This window comes from Equus quagga, chromosome 11 (assembly GCF_021613505.1).
Source record: "Equus quagga isolate Etosha38 chromosome 11, UCLA_HA_Equagga_1.0, whole genome shotgun sequence".
Taxonomy (NCBI): domain Eukaryota; kingdom Metazoa; phylum Chordata; class Mammalia; order Perissodactyla; family Equidae; genus Equus; species Equus quagga.
The window spans coordinates 98,257,849-98,282,343 of record NC_060277.1 but is presented as its reverse complement, the minus strand read 5'-3'; the positions used below and the strand labels follow the sequence as shown (position 1 = coordinate 98,282,343).

The 24,495-nt window shown below is 40.8% G+C and overlaps 1 protein-coding gene across 1 annotated transcript in view; it reads left to right on the top strand.

The window, feature by feature from the left end:
* The window catches only part of LOC124246404 (leucine-rich repeat-containing protein 37A2-like), a 38,308-nt gene extending 20,119 nt beyond the window's left edge, over window positions 1-18,189 (top strand). The window contains exons 3-11 of the mRNA XM_046674491.1: window positions 3,502-3,573; window positions 4,137-4,211; window positions 7,910-8,028; window positions 9,924-11,731; window positions 12,155-12,259; window positions 16,239-16,288; window positions 17,667-17,718; window positions 17,800-17,942; window positions 18,051-18,189. Of these exons, the coding sequence (XP_046530447.1) occupies window positions 3,502-3,573; window positions 4,137-4,211; window positions 7,910-8,028; window positions 9,924-11,731; window positions 12,155-12,259; window positions 16,239-16,288; window positions 17,667-17,718; window positions 17,800-17,942; window positions 18,051-18,147 (2,521 nt within the window). The 3' untranslated portion in view covers window positions 18,148-18,189. The remainder of the gene's footprint in view (window positions 1-3,501; window positions 3,574-4,136; window positions 4,212-7,909; window positions 8,029-9,923; window positions 11,732-12,154; window positions 12,260-16,238; window positions 16,289-17,666; window positions 17,719-17,799; window positions 17,943-18,050) is intronic.
* The last annotated feature ends 6,306 nt before the right edge of the window (window positions 18,190-24,495 follow it).

Here is a 24,495-nt window from a genome sequence, read left to right as displayed (position 1 = left end):
CATAACATAAAATGTAACATTATAAAGTATGTGATTCGATGGTGTTTAGTATATATACAGGGTTGTAGAACAATCACCACTGTCTAATTCCAGGACATAATTCCCAAGAAGAAATGCTGTGCCTGTTAGCTGTGACTCCCTCCATCCCCCTTCTCCCAGGCCCTGGCAACTACTACTTTCTTTCTGTCCATACAGATTTGCCTATTCTGGACATTTCATATAAATGAAACACAATATGTAGCCTTTTGTGTGCCTGGCTTTCACACAGCATGTTGTTTTCAAGGTTCATCCATGTTGTAGCATGTATCAGTACTCCATTCCTTTTTAAGGCTGAATAATATTCTGTTATATAGATATACCACATTTTGTTCATCCATTCATCAGTTAATGGACATTTGAGTTGTTTCCATTTTTTGGTTGTTAAGAATAATGCTGCTATGAACATTCACGTACAAGTTTTTCTGTAGACATGTTTTTAATTTTCTTGGGTGCATACCTCACAGTGGAATTGCTGGGTCACATGGTAACTCTATGTTTAACTTTTTTGAGGAACTGCCAAAACTTCTATTTCTTAGAAGACAATATAGGAATAAATCTTTATGACCTTGGATTAGGCAATGGTTTCTTAGATGTGACATCAAAAGCATAAACAACCAAAGGGAAAATAGATAAATTGGACTTTATAAAAATTAAAAACTTTTGTGCTTCAAAGGACACTAATAAGAAAGTGAAAGACAATTCATAAAATGGGAGAAAACATTTGCAAAATATACATCTGATAAAGGTCTAGTATCCAGAATATCCAGAATATATAAAGAACTCTTACATTCAGGTATTTGATCCATTTCACTTTAATTTTTATATATGATGTCAAGTGTAGGAGTCCAACTTCATTATTTTGCTTATGGATATACAAGTGTCCCAGCACCATCTGATAATACTGTTGTTTCCACATTGAATTGTTTTGGCACCCTTGTTGAAAGTCAATAGACTGTAAATGTGAAGGTTTATTTCTGGACTGTCAATTCTGTTCCATTGATTCATGTCTGTGTTTATATGTGTCAGTGCCACACTGTGATTGCTGTAGCTTTGAATTGGGTTTTGAAACTAGGACGAGTGAGTCCCCGCTCTTTGTCCTTCTTTATTAAGAGTATTTTGGCTATTCTGAGTCCCGTGAATTGTCATATGAATTTTAGAATTAGCTTGCCAGTTTCTGGAAAGAAGTCAGTGGAGAATTTGATATGGATTGTGCTGAAGCTATAGATCTATTTGGGGAGTAGTGCCATTTTAACAATATTGTCTTCTGATCCATGAACATGGCAGATCTTTCCATTTATTTAGATCTTGTTTAATTTCTTTCAACAATATTTTGTAGCTTTCAGTGTATGAGTTTTACACTTGTTTGGTTAAAATTTTTTCTAAGCATTTTGCTCTTTTTGTTGCTGTTATACATGGAATTGCTTTCTTAATTTTTAGATTACTCATTGCTAGTGTATAGAAACATAGCTGATTTTTGCATGTTGATCTTGTATCCTGTCACCTTGCTGAACTCATTTATTAGCGCTGATAGTTTTTTTTCTAGATTCCCAGGAATATGTCTCATGGTCTTCCAGTTTCCCAGGAATATGGTGGAGCAGTTCAGAGTCTCTAAGGACATCTCATTCCTCAGCTTTTCTTTTTAAGTTTTTGGTTAGGCTATTTTTAGCCTTAGTTGTTCTCCATTGTCTCATGCAGCTGCCATGTTAAAACATTTACCTGCAATTGTTTTTTCAAAAATGCCCCCTGAGGAGGGGCTAGCACCAGGCAGCTCTCAGTCAGGTCAAAGACAAGCCTTTCAAGTGAGGTCTTCCCAGGTACCACCAGACAGTAAAATCATGGCAGTTTTTTGGGAAAGAGGCTTTGGAGGCGCTCCAGCTCCACTCTGCTCCTTCTTGTACCAGGGATGTGGACTTTTTCAAGGCTACCACTGGGAGGGAGAACACAGGCCTAGGACAAGTTAAAGCAACACAGATCTCACTGATCTTACAGAAATTAATCAGTTTTTCTTGAGTAAATGTCCCCTGGGTTGCCGCAAGCCCACTGGTTAAATTTCCAGAGTTCTGGAAAAGGTGATTCTGACAATTGTTGCCAGTTTTTCTGTTGCTTTTATGGAAGGGTGAATTTTCAGGTGTCCTCACTCCACCATTTGCACTGAGTTGCCTACAACATGGTTTTAAATCTGTAAAGTCTCAATGACCATAGGCTCACTAAGTATTTAATCATGAGAGATAATTAGGAAAAGGAATACAAAGAAAATGTAATTTTCATAGAGGCTCTCCCAAATGGGATGAAGTTCGATGATGAAGTTTGAAAAGGTATTTCTATATTTAGTGCTCTCAAAATTAAGATAAAGTAACAGCTATTTTAAACCCCTTTTCTTCATACAGGTTAAACACAGTCTTTGGAGTCAGAACTGAGTTCAAATTCCAGCTCTGCTTCTTAGTAGCTTGATGACCTAGGACAAGTTATATAACCTCTCTGTGCCTCACTTTCCTCATTTGTAAAATAGAGTAATAACATTATCTAATGTATAAGGTTATCGTGAGGATTAAATGTGAAATGCTGATCACAGATGCCTGGCAGCACAATAGATATTAGTTGTGAAAATTATCTTTATAATATTTTGCAAAAGTATACTAATGATTCTTGAGTAGAGTTAAACTAAAGGCAGATTTTCTTTTCTTTCTTCCTGTTTCTTGTTTGTTCACTTGTTTGTTTTAAAGAATTAAGAAGAAAATCTATTCCAGCATTTTGGAATAAAAATTTGTGTCAAAAAATGAATTTGTTCACTTTATTGATATGTAAACAAAATGTTATTTATTTATTCAACAAACATTTATTAAATACCTAGGAAGTATCAGGTACTATGTCAGGCACAGGGATGACAATGACAAAGTGTGGTCCCTGCCCTGAAGCAGACAGGTGATTATATACAATGTAACAAAGGCTGTGATACAGGAATACATGAATGTGTGATGGGAGGGAGTATGGCTTTCACCAGTTCCTCTTAGATTGATCCCCCTTCTTTGGCTCCAAGAAATTGATCCTATTTTTGTCTTTAACTGGGTAGTTTAAATCACGGAATTTTAAAAATTTCTAGAGATGAAAGAAAAGCATCTTGAAGTGTGGAGGACACTAGAAATAGTATTTCCTACAGAGCAAGGGCTTCCTACCAGCATAGTCACTTCAAGGGTTTTCAGCCTGGAAAGTTCTTTGACATAGTTTTTCTTTGCTATCCACTTTTCTTCTATTTTTTTTCTCTTTTTCTTCTCCACTTTATCATCTAGAGACTTGGGTAGTTCCCAAAGGAAGAGTGCTTTATGGATTCTGAGGGTGATTTATAGGTAAAGACAGAAAATGATTTTTTTTTTTACCTTCAAGTTCCATACCAAAAAAATGAATATAAACTTTCATGGCAGCTATTGAAAATGCAGATAATTTTAATTCCATTGCATTTTTCAGAATTCTCAGTCGTAATCCTCTGACAACTGTTGAAGATTCTTATCTTTTTAAATTGCCAGCATTAAAGTATTTGTAAGTATTGCAACAATCTCATGGCTAATGAGATGATTTCTGCTCTTTTTTACCTTCACCAAAGATTAAGTATTTTGCATTCTTGTAAAAAGTTATAATTTAAATTTTAACTGGGTTATTGAAATAAGAGTTATTGACAAAGAAAAGGATTAAGAAAGAATATATATATATCGGCAAGACAGTGTTGAAGCACACCTACAGCTATGGAACATATAGATCCACGTAGAAATATCATTTATCCCAGAAAGCAATGAGGAATAACGTGTACGTTATGTTTTTTAAAGAGTAGTCAAGAAAGGTGGCTGCAATTGAGAATGAGAGGTGGGATAATGGTAAAAAAAAGATTGTACTGTTCAGCACCAAGGCCATTAATTTGATAATGCAAATAAATTTAAATTTCTTCAATAAGAGCTCTCTGGAATTATCATCTATGGTAAGTAGACTCTTGAGCTAGCTTGACAGAGAAGGCAGAATTGAAGGAATCACATGTCATTAAGTATCTTTTTAAGTATAGAATTTTTGTCTTTGGGTTCATATCATGCATCTTTGGGCTTCTCCTTCAGAGACATGGGAACAACACAAGTGTCACTTGCAACCATTGAGAGCATCCTCATGATGACCCTTGAATTGGAAAAACTGTAAGTTGATTTTTCTTATACTTATTTTCACTTAGTTGTTTTTTTAGATTTGTTTTATTGCCTTAAATCAAGTTTATTGAGGTATAATTTTCATTTAATAAAATTCACTCTTTTTAAGTGTACAGTTCGGTGAGCTTTGACAAGTGTATGGTTATGTAACCACCACCATGACATTTGAGATATAGAACACTTCTGTCACCCCAAAAAGGCCCCTCATATCCCTTTGCGGTCAGTCCTCTCTCTCACCACCAGCCCCTGGCAACCACCAATCTGATTTTTTTTCATAATGTTTAAAAATTTTTTTATTGAGTTCATAAGAGTTTACATCAATGTGAGATCTCAGTTGTACATTATTTCTTGACTGTCACCACATAAGTGCTCCCCTTCACCCCCTGTGCCCACCCCCCCCCCCTTCCCCTGGTAACTACTGAACGGTTTTCTTTGTCCAAGTGCTTGTTTGTATTCCACATATGAGTGAAATCATCTGGTGTTTGTCTTTCTCAGACTAACTTATTTCGCTTAGCATAATTCCCTCTAGGTCCTTCCATGTTATTGCAGATGGGATGAATTTGTCTTTTTTTCTGGCTGAATAGTATTCCATTGTATATATACACCACATCTTCTTTATCCAATCATCGGTCAGTGGGCACTTGGGTTGCTTCCATGTCTTGGCTATTGTAAATAGTGCTTCTATGAACATAGGGGTGCATATGTTACTTTGGATTATTGATTTCAAATTGTTTGGGTAGATACCCAGTATTTGGAGGGCAGGGTCATATGGTAGTTCTATTTTTAGTTTTTTGAGGAATCTCCATAGTGGCTGCGCCAGTTTGCGTTCCCACCAGCAGTGTATGAGGGTTCCCTTTTCTCTACACCCTCTCCAACATTTGTTATTTTTAGTCTTAGTGATTATAGCCATTTTAACAGATGTAAGATGGTATCTTAGTGTGGTTTTGATTTGCATTCCCCTGATGATTAGTGATGTTGAGCATCTTTTCATGTGTTTATTTGCCATCTGTATATCTTCTTTGGAAAAACGTCTGTTCATCTCCTCTGCCCACTTTTTGATCGGGTTGTTTGATTTCTTATTCAGTTGTGTGAGTTCCTTATATATTATGTAGATTACCCTCTTGTCAGATATATGATTTGCAAATATTTTCTCCCAACTGGTGGGTTGTCTTTTTGCTTTGATCCTAGTTTCTTTTGCCTTGCAGAAGCTCTTTAGTCTGATGAATTCCCACTTGTTTATTTTTTCTTTTGTTTCCCTTGTCTGAGAGGACATGGTATTTGAAAAGATCCTTTTCAGTTCAGTGTCAAAGAGTGTACTACCAGTATTATCCTCCAGGAGGTTTATAGTTTCAGGACGTATCTTCAAGTCTTTGATCCCTTTTGTCCCTACAGTTTTACCTTTTTCAGAATATCATGTAAATGAAATCATATAGAATGTAGGCTTTGTGTTTGGCTTCTTTTACTTTGCGTAATCCTTTTGAGACTCATCCGTGTTGTTGCACCTGTCAGTAGTTCATTCCTTTTTATTGCTGAGTAATATTCCAACTGTGTGGATATACCAGTTTGTTTATGCATTCATCTGTTAATGGACATTTGAGTTGTTTCTAATTTTTTGCCTATTATAAATAAAGCCGCTAAAAACACTCACATGCAGCTCTTTGTATGAACATATGTTTTCATTCCTTTGGAGTAGAATACCTAAGGGTGGGATTGCTACGTCATATGCTAAGTGCATATTTAACTTTTTAAGAAACTGCTAAACTGTTTTCTAAAGTGGCTGTACCCTTCTGCATTCCCACCAGCAGTGTATGAGAGTTGTGGTTGCTCCATAGCTTCACTTGACCCTTATATTTCAGTTTTCAAAAAGTTTTAGCCTTTCTAGTAGGTATATAGTTGTATCTCACTGTGGTTAAATTTGCACTTCTCTAACAGCTGATGAGTCTAAGGCCATATCAACCTGAATGCGCCCAATCTCATCTAATAGCTAATGATGTTGAGTGCCTATTCATGTGCAAATGTCTTTTTTAATGAAGTGTCTGTTCAAATCTATTTTTTAATTGGATATTTATCTTATTGAGTTTTAAGAGCACTTTACGTATTCTGGAAAAAGTCCTTTGTCTCAGATATGTGTTTAGTAAATATCTTCTCCCAGGTTGTGGCTTGTCTTCATTCTATTAAAAGTATCTCTGAAGACCAGAAGTTTTTAATATTTAACTTTTGATGAACCCTAATTTAGAAATTTTTTCTTATGTAGTTTGTGCTTTTTGTGTCTTATCTAAGAAATCTTTGAGAACTCATTGCCTAATCCAAAATCACAAAGATTTTCTCCTATGTTTTCTTCCAGAAGTTGTATAGTTACATTTAGGTCTATGATCCATTCTGAGTTAATTTTTATGTATGGTGTGAGGTGAGGGTCAAGTTTCATTCTTTTTGCAGTTTTAAAAAATATCTCTGTAGGGCCCTTTTGTGACAGTTTATTACACAACTTACTGCACTTTAAATTTTGCCATCCCCCCTCCAATATGGCAAGCTAGTAGAAACTTGCTAAGGCTACATAGAAATATGCTAAGGCTACTTGAAGGGATGACATGAGATTAGGATGGGAAAGGGCATTGCATTTAGCACTCTGATCCAACCATTTTTGTCAGGTCAGCTGACAAATGACCGTCTTCCCCACATTGTCACATCTGTTGGTCACTGCTTTAGCCTCATCTTCCTCAACCTCCCATAGCGTCTACCACAGCTGATCCCTCCCTCGTCAGCTAGATGCCTTCTCTCCAATATTCAAAATCATTTTCCTATGTAATTACAACACTATTAACACTGAAGAAATTAAATTCCTGTACAATAATATTGTCTAATAAAGAGTTGATATTCAAATTTCCCAATTGTCTCAATTATATCATTTATTTTTAACAGCTTTTTGAGGTATAATTGACATACAGTAATCTGTGTCAATATATGTAAACACCATAAAGCCATCACCAAATTCAAAATGTCCATCAACTCAGAAAGTTTCTTCATGTCTCTTTGTACAGTTATATGCTGGCATCATTCTATGAAGCAGAGCGCCCCACTCTTTTCTTTTTGAGTATCATTGTGAACTCACGGGTTCTTCTTTAAATTAATTGTTTTATGCCTTATTATCATTGTTATTCTTTTGAATGTTCAGATAGTCCAGAGTTGGCCAATGTGATCTCTGTTATTGTTTAACCACACGATGTTTTCTATTCCCAGAGTAATTTCTAATATATATTTCTGATATATTTACCTCTCTCAACTAGGAATTAAGAAAGAGACTCCAGAAGTTGGGGACTTACTCAGACTCTTCTTAGAAGTCTACCCTCTTCCTGTGCACTCTCAACCCTAAGTGAGACTTTTGGGTTGGGAGATCATTCTGAATTAAACTGCAGATCAATGTCACCCAATTCTAAGCCCTGTTGCCTTTATTCTAGGCATACCATACCCACTGCTGTCCTGGCTCTTCTGTTGGATACTTCTGTCTTCCTCTCTGTTTATTATAATATTCAAGAACAGCAGTTGACCAACTGGTCCCTACCCGATTGTTCAGGCCATATGTCCCAAGAACTCCTTTTTTTGCAGAGCCCTGTGGTGGCCTTGGCCTGCCTCTTCTACATACTCAGTAACTCCTTGACCACTAATTTACTTATCTGTGTTTCCATTTATAGGGTCTTACCTAGCCGTATGGCCTGCTGCCTCTGCCAATTTAAAAATAACATTGAGGTGGTCTGCAAGACAGTCAAGCTACATTGTGACAGCGAGTGTCTGACGAACACCACACGTTGTGGTGAGTCTGCACTGCTTGATGATAAATGTGTAAATTTTTATTTTATGTTTTAATTTTTATTTTTAATCAATGATGATAAATATTTTAACTAATGATGTAATTGCTCTATTTTTATTCGCTCAATCGAATTCAACTCCCTAAATTTCTAAGAATTACTCCTTTGCTAAAAGTCAGATTCTCAGTTACATTATCAAGCTAATAGAAAAGAACAAGAGAAAGGAATGAAAAGGGGGAGGAAATTAACATTAATGGCTACATATTGTGTGTGGTGCTCTCTGCTTGGTACCTTACCCCCAGATGAGGACTTACTCATATAGTGCATCACAGTTTGTAAACTGATTTTATATGCATTAGGTCTCAAGTGCCCTTTGTCTTATAGGACAGATGTAGATAGATTTTTGTTTATTTTGTTTGCTTTTGCAATTTTATAAAAGAGCACAGGTGATGCTATTTTATAAAAGTTTTATTTGGAGCCTGAGAGTTTCTGGTTCCATAACCAGAAGCTGCTACCTGGCCTTTCTCATGGATGGGAGGGCTGTTCGATTCTTAGACTGTCCAACTCTGAACTTACCATGAATCTCATTCTTCTCCATCCACAAAACACTCAGGTGTTTTTAAGTATTTTTCTGTATATTAGATGTATTGGCACCAACTTGATGACTTACAAAATGTGCTTTCATGCCCAGAGAGCTTGAATACAGGTCTCTATCAGTGATCTAGGGCACATCATAAATAAGAACACTTTGCTACTTATATAAAGACAGTGTTGCTTATTTTTCAAAACATTTTTTTTTTTTTACCAATTATATTACTCCCCTATCCCCTAGAGGTGGGCAGAACAGGCATTTTTAATCTCCTTTTACAGGTGAGGAAAAACAAGATCAGAGGTGTTAGGTGCTGTAGGCTGGTACCCAGGTCTCCTGTCCCCAGTTTCGGGCTCTCCACAAGCACCTCCTCCTCCTCTCTCATCACCTTTACCTCATCCTCTGACTCTCACCACCACCACCAAAAATACTTTTAATTTTTCTGGAAAAGAAGCCCAGCTGCACAATGGTACACTTGAACTTCATGCAGTGAAAACCTTTGGCTGGTTCCACAGGTAAAGCTGGAAGTATTAGAAATGAAATGAAATGAAAGCAAAGTAGGCATCTGACAAAAGTTGCTTTTTCCCTTCTGCATTTTAGGACTTGAAGTATTATTCCATTGATTTATTGAACATTCCCACCTTGGCATATGGTCTGGTGAATCTCTTAATCTACACCTCAGATCCCCGCCCACTTTTAAACAAAGATTCAGGGTGGACATAGCGGTTTTTTTCTATATAGAGCCTTCTGTTACAGGGGCTAGGATATATGGGAGCAGGCCCAAGCAAAGGAACCTGAGGGTAGGTGGAGAAGGGCGTGTTCAGACCAGGACCTTTTAGCTGTGGATGGTGTTGTGGTCGTCTGTGATAGTAGCCAGAACACGAGCACACTGAAGAGGTGGAGAGAGGAAGCCTCACGCTCCCTCTGCATCTGAGGCGGGATGGAATGGGGCATATGAACATGAGGAGTCACAGAAGATCTGCAGGGGGTCTAGCTGAGCGGGGAAATATTTGTCTTCCAGCCATGGCTTTTCTTGAGGACCGGGCAGTTGGCCCTTGGGGACCAATGGCCTAATCCTAACTATAGTTACTATATTTCATACCATGGAATGTTCTGAGTAGAGAACCACTTTTTCTCCTTTTGTTGTTGCCAATCGTAGGTTTAAATTTGGGTTTATTTTTCTCCTCTCTACATGGCACTCAAATGTTTGCTGATTCCTAATTTATTTGACTGGGATATACAGCTGTAGGCTGACAAAAAGCTGTCCCATCAGTCTTTCATTATCAAAAGCAGTCTCTTCTTTTTTGACAGATGAAGAAGCATCTATAGGGAATGCAGAAGGATCATTCATGAAGGTATTACAAGCCCGGAAGAAGAACACGAGCACTGAGCTGACCATTGTGCCAGAGAAAGCATCCTCAGACAAAAATGGCGTCAGTTTGTCAGCATTCATGAACGAGCAGCTAGACTTTAATGATGAAAGTGATGTTATCAGCGCACTAAATTACATTTTGCCTTATTTCTCAGAGGGAAATCTAGAAGATGTAGAATCAACATTATTACCATTCATTAAACTTCTTTTTTCAAGTGTACAAGATGGAGCTGAAAAGGAGATGGGTCATTTGAAAAATAACACAAAGAACCCTTCTCTTATTCGTAAATCCAGTAATTCAACTTATAAAAATAAATTGAAGAGACTCTATTTTCTGGAAAATTTGTTAGATGCAGAAATCCAAGAGAAAATTGATGAGGTTAAAAAGAAAGAAAAAATTGCCATGCTTATACATTCCAACCTTTTAGGTCCCAAATTTAAACGCCAAATCTTTCAAAAGAAATTAGAAACTGCCCAACCCCAGGAAAACAGCCCAGCAATGATTCAGAGCAGAGGGAAAAGGCTGCTAAGAGTAAACAGGGTCCTTAAGGGCCCAAAGGGCATACAGAAAAGGCAGTTCAAGGAAGTGGGAGATCAGCGCATCAAGAGGAAGCAGAATGCCCAGCCATTTGTGGAGAACGTTGCCAAAGAAAGAAGGCTCAGGCCATCCTCAGGGGAGCTGGAGCCGCTTCACATGGCCTGGAGGCCCAGGAAGTTAGTGGGAAACTCCTTCAACACAGAGCCTTCATCCCTAAAGGAAGATAAGACGGCAGTCTCTTCTTTTCTGAAACAATACTCCATGGGCAGCCCTTCTGACGCCACAGCTCTCAATTCCCTATCTGAGGTTAAAAACAAATCAAAAGACTTAAGCTACACAATTTTTGTTTTAGAAGATGCAAATGCCAGAGTTAGAAATATGAAGGCTTCTAAACCAATCTCACATTCCAGAAAAAAATCCCTCTTTCATAAAACTCGCCCTCGTGTGGTCCACAGAACACCCAAGGTCAAAATGAGTCAAAAGTTCAGAGAGGAAGGTTCACTCAATAGACTGATGCTTGCAAAGAGGCCTCCATTCTCTGCAGTGAGAAGCCTCATAAACTCCCCTTCACGAGAGGCTTTTTCATCTTCAGAACTGACTTCTCAGGAAAATCCTTTTCTAGAATTTTCTCCTTCAGAACCTTCTGCAGAAAAGACTACTGTAGAAAACACTACTGCACAAAATGGTTTTGACGAAAATATTCCTACAGAAAATACTGCTGAGCCAGAAGACACTGTCTCTCAAATCACTGCGAGTAAGAATGTTTCCACTGCAGATGCTGCTGTCACTGCAGACAGCATTATGCCAACTGTTAAACAAACCAATGAAACCCAATGGGAATACCAGAAGGTGGGCACTGGCTTACCCTCCAAGCCCACCCACTTCCCTTTCCCGTTGTTCTCATCCCCGGGTGATCAATTTGAAACTCAGCTAAACCAGCAGCTACGGTCCCTCATCCCCAACAATGACGTGAGAAGGCTCATTTCGCATGTCATCCGGACCTTGAAAATGGACTGCTCTGAGACCCATGTGCAACTGGCCTGTGCCAAGCTCATCTCCAGAACAGGCCTCCTGATGAAGCTTCTCAGTGAGCAGCAAGACGTTAAGGTGTCCCAGGCAGACTGGGATACGGACCAATGGAAAACTGAGAACTATATCAATGAGAGCACAGAAGCCCAGAGTGAACAGAAACAACAGGAGTCCAGCGAGGTGAAGACAACTCCCAAAATGTGGGACCTGAACTTTTAGTCAGTTTAGGACTTGCCCCTGAAGCACCCAGCAAGAAGACCAGGGGCTCCTAGTCCATGTCGTGTCTTGGCCATATAACTCTGGTTAAAACATTGACCTCCCACTTTGCTCATTTAGCGAATGGAGCCACTATTCCTAGGGTAGATGAGAAAAGGACCTAACACACAAGATAAATAAATTGTAGAAGAAACTGCTAATGATAAGATTATGTAACATTAGATTTGGTATGTTCTTTAAGAAACTATAAGGTACTCACGGGAAAGAATGGGGTTTCAGAGCAGTCTAAGCATAGTTAACTGTTCTTTAGAAAGGGTTTAAGAATAGTTAGCTTTAATCGTTTCCATCTCTTTGTTTAAAAAAAAAATTTATCCTTAATTTTTTCAGCTCACAAAAGAAGTTCCAGGATATGGCTATAACAACAAAGTCATTTTGACAATATCTGTGACTGTAGTAGTGATGATTTTGATTATAATTTTCTGTCTCACTGAGGTAAGGACAACAATTAATTCAGATTTCCAGTATATATCTTGTCTTTAAATAGATTTGGATCTCACAAACTGAAAATGAAAGCCACTTTTCCACCTTCTACTACTTGACATTCCTCTTGAGTCATGAAGACTGAGATCTGCTTTGTTCTTTTATTGCAAAGTATATTCCAGGGATTTTTAAAGGACGCCTACTGCCAGGAGATCTCTGTGGAACTGAAACCAAGATCACAAGCCCTTAGACTATTTTAAGAAGTTAAATTTAAGAAGGCCAGAGTTGACATGATAGTAAAATGCCTTCAACTCCAAGCTATGTTGACTTGATGTACTCACCAGTCACTTTCATTCTACCCCTGATTTCTTTCCTTATTGGCCGAAATGATGAGAGATATATAATCCCCACCCTCCTGGAGCTGTCAGTCACCCTGGGAGAAAGCACTTGGCTAACCGATGAAAGTGTGATCTTGTCAATTCATTAGATTTACTTAGCAGCTTTCTTCTCCAGTGTGTGAGGCGTTGTGTAAATAGGTTCAGTTAAAACACTGCATCAGGCTGCTCATGTCGTATTTACGTAGCCTGTTCCTGGAGCTTGCTTATCTTTGGTTCAATTGCATACCTTTCCCAACAGGCAGGTGCTAACATTCAAAGAGTCATTTAATGAGCTGACAGTCTTGGCTCTACCCTACCAATCCAACCTAATTTACCTTATTTACCTTTGCTACTGTCATGACAGGCCTCTGTCCCAGCCAAAGCAGCCCCCCACCATACCCTAGTCACACCACGCCCATCCTGACTTTTATCTGTGCCTTTGCCCTTCTAAAATCCCCTTATTTTGCTCTGCCTATGGAAGTCCTATGAATCTCTCAAAAGCCAATTCAAGTTCATCTTTCTTCATAAAGCCTTCCCTGAGTACTCTAGCCTTTCCAGTCCTAGTCCTTCTGTGAGATTTGTCACCATTTCTTAGGGGCCATAGTGAGGCATCCCCCTCCTCTAAGAACTTAAAAATATGGTAAACACTTTTTTAAAAGGTGGCTCCCCCAGAGAGAAACACCAAGGTCAACACATTATGGAGCAGAGCAGAGATGTGTAAGGACCAAATGGCTTCCTGATCTCTCAGACTTGAGGAAAACCTGACTGGATCCATTAACTGCTAAAGAGAAACATGTCTATCTTCAGGAGGGTTGGTCCGTGGTAAAAGCATAGAAAAAGGGAAGAAGAGACCAATATGGGCAGTGGTCACCCTGGCATTGCCAAGAGTAGAAATGGCACCTCAGGCAGCAGATATGGAAAGTCAGGCCCACTAGCCAAGCTGTGCCTTTCGGGGAGATGGATGACCCGGCTACTTCAGTCCTTCCCAGTAAATGCTGGATTCAGCTGACCCTTTTGTTCTAACTCTATTCTCACCAAGTAGCCTTCTGATTGTGCCACAGAGGCCCATCTCTATAGAAGGTAATTCCCTGATTGTGTAGACACGGATGCCCTGTCTGTGGAACAGATGGATATCTCATTGTAAGTCATAATCTGGCATTCTGACTTTTGATCAATCTTGTGATACTGATAAGGTGAGACTGCCCTGATAGAAAGAAGTGAGTTCTCTCTTGGTGAGGACACAGTCTGATTTCTGAGTCTAGGAGGCTGGGGAGTAGCGTGGGTCAGCTTGCCAAGGCCTCTGGGAAAACAGTCATTGGCCATTGCCCAGACAGTACCCTCTGCATCTCCAGGTGGCATATGGCCTTTTGCCTTTTTGGAATTTCTATAAACTCCTATACTGCTTTTAATTTCTATGTAGTTTAACCTTTCATTGGTATTTATTTATATGGTTTCATTATTTCCTCTCCCCATTTAAATGATAAGCTTTTTGAGGCCAGGGACCATGTAGTGTTTTTCCTGTAGTAGACAATAATGATGTTCAAAGGAAGAGAGATGAGGCATTGTGTCAATTCCACAGTGAGGAATCATGCAACCTAATATTTATATGAAGTAGCATACAGAGTTCAGCAATAGACAGACCCTTGTGTTGCTAACACATTTGAAATGTCACCTTTTAAGATTCTAATCAGTAGAAGAAAATGAATAAGTGGTATAGCACAGCTGCCTAACTATTTTGGGGGAAATAACAGCATATCCCTATTTCTCATCTTAAACGAACATATAAAAAGAAGCCATAAAAGTATTAGAAGAAAATAGAAGCAATATTTTTATAATCTTTTGGTGGGAAAGAGCTTTCTGACCCTGATAGCACAGACAGATCTGACTGCCTTGTCTGTGACAGCATTAGCAAACTTAGCAGTGACTTATGCCAAGCATAGGACAAAGAGTTTTCCATCTATTTTCTGATTTAATCCCCACAATCCTGTGAGGACGATATTGCCAGCCCTCTTTCACAGATGAAGGAGATCAGCTTAAGACTCCAGTGGCAAAACCAAGAGCAGAACACGGTTTCACCTACAAAGCCCATGCTCCTTAGTCCGCTGTTCAGTTTTGTCTCCTTAAAGATGAAAACACTGGGAAATGTTGGAAACACTGAAATTCAGTGAAAGCCACTGAAAGGATTAATATATTTAATATAAATAGGCTTTTATAAGTCAACAGAAAGAAGACAAACAATCCAGGGGAGAAAGGGGTAAGGTCTATGAAGAGCAGGAGGCATGTTGACAGTCTGTCACCGTATCTGCCGGTCCTCTCCTCATGGCTTATGGTGTGTGGGTTTTGTCAGCAAGGCCTTTGTCACTTCGTGGTACAAAAATACCTCTGATATTTTTAGATATAAAAAGTCTCATATTTTCTTCCAGTACTTTTATAACATTTGTTGTTATATATTTTTAAATTCATCTAGAATTTGTTTTATTTTTCAGTGTGGTTGAGGTAAGGGAACTAACTTGTTTTCCCTGCCTGTAGATCTAATTGTTCTAAAATCTTTCATTGAATGGTTCATTCTGTCTTCACTGATCTAAAATACTATCTTTATCTGTACTCTGTTCTATTGATCCAGTTATCTTTTCCTATACCAATACCAGTATCACACTAAATTCTAGTTGCTTTATAACATATTTTGATACCTGATAGGGTAAGCTCCTGCTCTTTGATCTTTTTCATACATTTCATAGCTATTCTTGCATATTTTCTCTAGCAAAGGTCAGCTGGCTAGTTTTTGTTTAAAAAACTATCTTGGAATTTGAATAGAATTGCATTGAATTTGTAGGTTACCTTGAGGATACTTGACATCTTCACAACATTCTAGGAACACGGTATCTCACACCATGTATTCATTTCTTCTTAATGTCCTTCCGAAGAGTTTTAATGTTTTCATCACATAGGTCTTACACATTTTTTGTTAAGTTTATTCCTAGACATTTTATGAATTTTATTGATATTATAAATGGGATCTTTCTTCTGTTTTTTAATTAGTTACTCGTGGTATATAGGAAAGCTATTGAGGTTTGTACCTTGATCTCTTGATTTTGTATCTAGCCATCTTGCTGAATTCTCATATTACTGTCAGTAAAATTTTAGTTGATTCTCTTGGGCTGTTCAGGTTGTCCATCATTTCATATGCAAATATGTTTTGTCTTTTCCTTTCCAATACCTTCATTTTTCTTATTGCATTAATTAGGACCTCCTCAACAATGATAAATATTAGCAGTAATAACAGGCATCTTACTCTTGTTCTTGACTTTAAAATGATGCTGCTGTTCAGGTTTCTGGTAGATACTCTTATTTTCTTTTCCTACTTCTAAGAGTTCTTATTAAGAACTATCTGTTGAATGTTATCTAAAACAGCCAACAAAATATATTGCCAGCTGTATGCAAGATCCTAAGTTAGGTACTGTGGAAGATCAAAGGATTATTGAACAAGATAGAGTTTCTATCCTCAAAAAAAGTTATCTCACTGGTAGATAAGACTTAAAATAATAAGGAATGAATAAAGATTTTGAAATGGTCATTGTGATGGATAATCACGATCATGTTTTCTTCCAAAACAGATTTATTCTCATAGAACAGCACCAGAGGAAGGTACAGAAAGGAGCTCAAGGTAAATATTGGTCTGGCAGTTTCTAAACTAGAATTTTAGAACTAGAGCAGAACTTAGAACTCATCTATTTCAATCTGCTCATTTTACAGTAAGGAAACCATGAAAGGCATGAATAATACTTATTTCCCCTAATGCTTTGCTTTGATCCAGCAAAACTAGCTCCCCAGCGAAAGCTGAATTAGAGTGGGACTGACACAGGTGAATCTGCTGTCTCTAGTCCTTTAAGGAAAGAGGGTGGTGGGGAAGAAGTTTTGGTTGTACCTGTTCCTGCTGGTAGTGGGCATCAGGCCCGGCCAGAGGCCTTCTCAGAGGCTCTGAGGAAGGGGTAGGGAAGGCCACATGGTGTTGGGGTAAAGAGGCTAGTCTCCTTCAAGGTTGGTAGAAGGCAGAATATATGAATCCTTCCTGTAAAGTGGCAGGAAAACTTCCGTTCTCATCCTATTGGTTTTTAGGCCTCCACTTTCTATTCTCTTTATCCAAACCTCATGGAATTTTAGCTGGGAGAGACCTTAGACAGTACTTTGTCTCTTCCTTTTATAATAAGAAAGTGAAGAAGGAGAAGGGAAAATATCTTGCCCCATGATCATACTCCTGTGAATGTCAGAAAGAAGATGGTTCCTTTCCAGATGGGGACTTCTCCGTTGATTACACTGTGCTCAGGCTGTGAGCTACATTTGATGTCATGACTCACTTGACACATACCATATAGACATAAGTAGTTTCTAAAACAAACCTATTATGCTCACTCATTTTTTCTCTTCTGTTTTCAAAAAGAATATTTTGTGGTTTAGTGCTAGTCATGAGCTTTAAACTGATTTTACAACTCTCTCACTGATCACTGGCAGCCTGCAGTGTGAAAGTCACTGAGCTAGATAACTTTGCTCCTTGGACTCAGGCACTTATTTGGTGTGATTCAACTCATAGGATAAAGCAGCTGGGAAAATAGAAGCACCATCTCTCCCACCCCCAGCAAGTCATGCCTGTGAGTCTAGGTCCGAAGGGGACTGATGTACAATGCTTCTGGAGGGAGTAAAGTGCTTCTGCCCAGTGTGGTTGTGCAGTTTGTTCACTGCACAACAGCACTTGGCCAAGGGCCAAGAGGTGAGGGGGCGCTGAAAATCCTGCCTATACTCCATTCCAAGCCACATACAAAGGTCTCCCCAGAGACATTGTGGAGCCGTTTTGGGCAGACATGGAGAACTTCTGGAAGCTCAGGATGCATAGGATTATTTTCAAGATCCCAGGTCTGGGGTGATTTTGCTCGTTGTGATTATAGACTGAGGTACTCACTTAGTCCTAATAAGACCAGAGGTATATGTTGTGAGAGACATGGAAAATGGCATGAATCACTAATTGTCTGTCTGTTTTTTCCTCCAAGGAGCTTTTTTCGATTTCTGCGTAAGAAACGCTCAACGGATAGTGAGAGTAAGGTAAATTTGAGGAGGATAAAGCACTGTGGCCAGAAAGAGCAGGAGAAATGCATAATCCCGATTTCCCTTTCTGTTTTCTAGGGGGGCTTTTTCTGGAGAAGGCGGCCACTTTGGCTTAGGGATATGTACAGACCTCTCAACGCCACACGCAAGAAAAACATGGCACAGAAACTACATGACAAGGATTCTTCGGACGAGGAAGAAATTTTCAACAAGGATACAGGGTAAATGACTGGGGATGATTTAAAATTCTATCTGAAATGAGGAAATAATGAGAAGTTCAATGGTTCCTTTCAAAAGTAACAGCCCTGGCCCCGTTCTTCTCACCCCAGGGAGCTCGCCGAAAGCTTGGCAGAGAAGATTCCCACTACCGAGTCGGTGGCTGAGGAGGGCGGGGAGGAAAGTGAGATGGCCCCTGAGGACGAGTGACCCCAGCCAGCCACAGGTCAACCACAAACATGATTTTCTAGTATTGGCTTCTCAGCATTGCTTGGAAAATACTTATTTTTCTCATATTAAAATGTATAAATTCATATCCAACTCTAGCCATGTGGTAAGGAATTAAAAAGTAACTAGTTAAATATTTATATACAGATAACAAGGGCCATAGGCAAGACAAGCAGAGCTGAAGCTGGAATCCGTCGTGGTGGCCGGTGCTTCCACAAGAGGCAGTATGGGCAAAGAAGGATGAATAGGGGCTTCTCTCCCTTGCTTCCCCAATAGAATCAGTATCTGGGACCTGGAAAACATATCATCCTCAAGAGGTATAGATTACTAAATCAAATAGCTGTTTATTCTGGTGCTCTCCCCTGACTTAGCAAGTACCAGTTATTTGCAACATATGTGACCTCCTGCCCATAAAGGATCCTCCACTTCTGGCCCCGTTCACAGGATCTTTGGGGTTGCCAGAATATTTGGATGATTGAACCTCCCTCCACTGTAGGGCCAAGGCCTGTCTTTTTTCCCAGGCTCTCAAACTCATGCACAAAAGCATGCCCTGTCTTGGTAGGAGGTTCCCCACCCTTACAAGCTAGTGGAAACTTCACATTGGGTTTTTTTCTTTCTTTCTTTTAAAAAATCCCAACCCTTGGATAGCTAGCAGGGAGGTGCTGGAGGGGGAGGGTAAAGAAGAATGTGTGAGAGCAGTTATTGCCCAAGACTCCCCTCCCCAGCCCTTTATTTCAGAAAACATTGGTGGGGCTACTTCTCCATTCACATGTACCGCCCTAGCCCCTCCTGACCCCACTGAGTGTCAGGTGTGTGCTCCTCGGCTCCCTCCAGCTCAGCCCAGCACCAAACCCCACCACTTCCTTCCTCACCCAGCGCAGATCCATGGCTGCATGATTCCAAGTGGTGATGCTAATGCAGTCTGCAGAAGATGCAACAGCTCCTCCACTCCTTCTGCAAAGTCATGAATAGAGCACATTTAGTAAGTAGTGAGAGTTTAATGCATTAGTGAGTAAAAGAAATTCTGAATGAACAAGATTTGGTAATCTACCTAGATAAACACAAATAGATGCTGGTGGTTTAGTAATAGGAGAGGAAGAATGGTGCCAACCACAGACAAGAGCAGAGTCCCCCAGAGGAGCAGTGAGACCAGGAAATGGCCCAGCAGGTTTTGCCTGTTAGGTAGGGCTCCAAGCAAAGTGAGCAGCACATCGGTTCCTCATCTGGTGTCTTAGTTTGCTAATACTAGGCGAGAGACTCCTGTTCTCCTGGTGTCTGCCCAAGTTCCCTCCCAAAGTTTCTTACTGAGAATGAAAAACAAGCACTTTTCTCTGTGTGATGACTTCAGTGAACCAACAAATATTTACTGTGTTTAAAGCCCAAGACTAAATAGTAATAAGAGGAAGCAACAGCAGCATCTAACATTGACTCTTTGCTTATGTGGTGCCAAGCCCTGGGTTGGGCACCTTGCAGTCTTAATTAGCCCAACGGTCCAGGGAAGCATATTTTGTTATGCTCATTTGATAGATAAGGAAACAAGGCTGAAAGAATGCAGGCAACCTGCTCGAGTGCCCAAGGCCACACCTCCAAACCTGCGAGTTAGAGTTTTAACCCAGTCCTATTAGACTCCAGGGCCTGCTAACCATACACTGCCCTGCTCTCGGGGGTCAGGATACAGAGAAGTATAAGCCATGGCTGCCATCAAAGAGTCAATCGCAATAACAATAATATTGATGAGGAGGATGATGGCAGCTCCAGTTTACTGAGCACCTGCTGTGGGCCAGGTCCTGTGCTAGACACTTTAGTTACACTGTAAGGTCACAACGGCAGAAACTCCCCATGCCAGCTCAATCTCTGTAATGAGAGGGGGGGGTTGATTTTAATAAGAGAGTCGGACACAAAGACAGGAAGCTGACAAGAAACCAAGAAGAGAGATCCTTGTACTGCTGGTCTTTTCAAAGTATAGACCAGGATTCCAGGCAGCCCCAGGTTCCTTTTGGGGTTATTTCCATTATTTCAAATTTGGTACATAAAGTGAGGCTTAGACAAGATTTTTTTATACAACACTACCTCAGATTTGCACAAGTCTTATTAGTCTCAAATGCTCCCCTACCATATTTCTAAACTAAAATTCCCAAGAGTAAGATTCTGCTTTGCCCAGCTTGACCTCAGTTGGACAGTGTTTTTGCCAGAGCCCAGAGTCTTCACCTGGCCAGCCTATGGATGAGCTAGTTCATCCAGGTACACACCCCCAGCCGTAGCCTGGAAGGAGGAGGGGTGTGCAGGGTCAGGTGGTACAAAACATGGCTGCCTAGGGCTGCCTCTGTCTCCATCGTACTGGTGGGCAAACTAGCTCAGAGCCCAGCTCCTAACGGAGATCCGAGTGATAGAAGGAGATAGGGGGATACAAGGCCAGCAGCTATTAAATGAATGAAAATTCTCACTAATTCCGATGAAACCTGTCAGAGAAATCAGCCATTTTTTAAAAGATAATGAAATGAGGCAATGTATGATTAGGGCAAAAAATGATACAGAAAAGAAATGTAGGGGTTCAAAGGAGAGACGGTTAGGCAAGCTAGGGAGAGTCCATGAAAATGATGGAACTTGAGTTGGGCCTGGATTATATGCCAGACACCGTGCCTGATACTGGGGAAAGAGTTGACTATGACAAAGTCCCTGCCCTCACGGGGCCCCTAAGACTGGGAGGAGGGACAGACACCTGAAGATGTACATAGAAGACAGTGTGTTGGACATGACAATAGCAGTGTACCAGACAAGTGGTTTAGCTCTTGATTGGCGGGAAACCAGTAGATGTGAGGGATGGCTTGGAGGAGAGGAAGTGGAAGAAAGCCAAACAGAAATTTTTTAGGCTGACAAGATAAAGGAAAGGCATTCTAGACAGAGGATAGTACAAAGGCAAAGAAGCATGAAACCTCGAGTGTGCTGGACCTTTGTGCAGTCTGGTGTTCTGGAGCGTGAAGCACAGGGAAGAAAAGTCAGGACATGAGGCTGTGTGGGCGAGCATGGAATGGATCTCAAAGGGCCTAGTGAAGGCCCACGGACCTGACCAAACAGAGCACAAACTACTAATGTTTTAAGCAGAGAAGAGACATGATCAAGCTTTAGTTTTAGAAAGAGTACTTTGATGGTGGCCCATAAATAGGCAAAGAGATCAACTTGGGGAACTGGGAGAAAATGGGGCACCAGAGAGGAGGTTTTGATGCAGCTGAAGAACGTGTAGAGTGGATATGCATGAGTGAGAACTGGAAGGACAAGAGCTTATGTTCAAAGAGTAAAAGACTGGAATTTTGAGATTCTTCTGGTAAATTCCAGATGATGATAAAGTCCAAGTGTAATCTGGGAATGGGATCAGTGAATTCTTGGGAATCCAGGAGGTGTGGAGAATCACATCGGGTAGTTGTGGAGATCCATTCCCTTTCCCCTTTCAGTAGCTCAGCAGAGAGCTAGCTCAGCAGGTACCAGTGAGCTCAACGGGAAAAACAGACTCCCCCTTTCTCATGAGATTGTTTTCTTTCATCAGTTGGTTTCCACTGTTAGTGGAATAGATGTTCCCTGCCTTGCCATCCCTATAAACGTGTGCATCCTAGGCAGGCTCCCTCTCTACAGGAGCTGTGGCTGTGGGACACACGGTCCAGCTAAGTCTGGCCTAATTCCTTTCTCTGAAAGCTTGAAGGATTGAGTACACTCTGTTACTATTTTGCTTGTAAGTTTCCCCAAAAAACAACAAAACCCTACTTTATATCTGCACATTTAGTACTACTGTCCTCTTTACCTGATGGGGTCAAGGAATTTTATGTCCAGGAAAATCTATGGGTTGTTGGCATGGCAGGTGTTATGGTACAGGGGAAGACTTGGAGCCTGGGGCCAAAGTCCCATTGTGAGGGCATCATTCTTTAATATACCAGCTCAGAGGAGAGCCAGCCCTGATGGCCTAGTGGTTAAAGTTCAGTGCGCTTACTGCTTCGGTGGCCCAGGTTCAGTTCCCGGGCACAGAACTACACCACTTGTCTGTCACTAGCCCTGCTGTGGCGGCAGCTCACGTAGAAGAACTAAAAGGACTTACAACTAGAATATACAGCTATGTACTGGGACTTTGGGGAGGTGAAAAAAAAAAAGAAAGGAAGGAAGATTGGCAGCAGCTGTTAGCATGTTAGCTCAGGGCGAATCTTTCCCAGCAAGATTTACCAGCTCAGAGGGTCTCTAGTTCGTCTGGCTCAACCCCTATATCAGACAGTGTATTGATTATCTGGTGCTATGTAACAGAGTGCACCAAAATAGTGTCTTAAAACAACAATAAACATTTATTCCTTACAATTTCTTTGAGTCAGGAATTCAGGAGTGGCTTGGGCAGTTCTGGCTCTGGGCCTTTCATGAGGTTCTGAAGATATCAGCTGGGGCTGCAGTCATCTGAAGGCTTGCCTGAGGCTGGAAGGTTCACTTCCAAGGTGGCTTGCTCACTTACATGGCTGCAAGGTGGTGCCAGTTGTTGCAGAGAGGCCTCAGTTCCTCCCCACATGGGCCTGTCCACATGCTACTTAACTGAACATCCTTACAACGTGATGGCTGGCTTCCTCCAGAGTGAGCAATCTAAGAGAGAGAGACAGAGACAGACGTTATCCTTTTTATGACCTAGCCTCAGAAGGCACATAGCATCACTTCTGCCACATAACACAAATAGTTAGAAGTCATTCATTAAATCCAACTCACATTCAAGGGCAGGGGATTTAGACTCTACCTTTGAAGAAAGAACAGTCAAAGAATTTGCAGACATATTTTAAAACTACCACAGGCAGGAAAACAGAAACAATTCTAGATATTTCAAGCAAAAAAAAAGAGATTTTTTACAAGCAATTGGTGCTTACCCTTGGAGAAACCACTGCTGAGGTCCTTGCAGTCCCCCAGCCCCGAGGCTGGTAACTGGTGGGGGAATACAGAGTCCAACTTGCAGCCTGCACGTCTGCTGCTGCAGAAGAGGCAAGAATGACTTCTGCCTCTTTCCACTTTCCGAATTCCACACAGTACATTTTATTGGCAGAACCCTGCTGTCAAGGGAATCTGTGAAATGTGGTTCCCGGGCTTCCGGTGCCTGCAGAGAAAGGGGTAGAAATGTGTGTCAAGAGCCAACAAACACTGTCCAGCACACCTCCAAATACAGGTGTAGTGAGGAGGCCCCACCTGTACTTGGAGGTGTCCGGAGCCCTACTCCTTTGTTTTGTAGGCTTATGGATGTTCCAGGCTTTGTGAAAGGCAGGTGGTGTCTACATGCAGTAACATGGTGGAGAGCTAGCTAAGTCAGAAACCTAGAACGGTGTCATTCGAGCTGGGCAGCAGGTGAGGTACTGGATGCTGATGACATGCAGTCATCCCCAGAGGTGACTGGAGAAACACCTGGAGTTAATCCTTAGTTTGGTCACTGGAATGAAGGCTGGGTGGACTGCAGGCAATGCAGTATCGGAGAAAACACAGCCCCCATTCAAAAGGGCTGATGGAGAAAAGGTGTCCATAAGGAAATATGATTTCTCAAAATATGGTCTATGGACCTCTATACGCAAACATCTCTGGGATGCTTATTTAAAAGGCTGATCCTGAAAAATAAATAAATAAAAATAAAAGGCTGATTCTGGACACCCTGCCTTATCAGAAAACAAACCAAAACCAGACACTACTTCAAGCAGTAAGGACAGATTTTAATCAGAAATATACTATTACAATAGTATAGGGAAATGAGTTCATCATGAACTGAACTCAACTGAGATTTGGACAGAGGTGATTGGGCATTTTGAAGGGAGACTGAGGGATTAGGGGAGGGGGCAAGCAGGGGCTCTGTAGAGGCAGAGAAGAGAGATTACAACGAGCTGGAAGGGAGGGGTTGGTCCAGGTGAAACCCATCTGGGCTTGCTAATTGGCACTTATCAAAGTTAGACTCCTAGCCTCCCACAACAGGGGCCCTATCTCCAAGTGTTGGCTGGAACAATAGTAAATTCTTCTGGCAGCCTTGAGTTTTCTCAGACAGGCACTTTAAGGAGGGCTAGGGTCATTCTAGGGATGTGGCCTTGAGCTGTTAGAAACTATGTTGGTGTTTGTTCGAGTCTTTATAGGCCGAGGTTGAATTGAAAAGAGTGCTCAGAGGAGCCTGGCTAGAGTTTGGTCAAGGGGACAGTCATTCACCTTCCAAACCCACATGCCCACCCCTCCTGAGTCAATCTCCGAAACAGAGGGACCCATTTTAAGAGGCCTTTGTATGCCCACTAAACCACTGAAGTACGATGAGGAGGAGGACAGGGAGGGAGGGGAAGCAGAGGTTCTCCG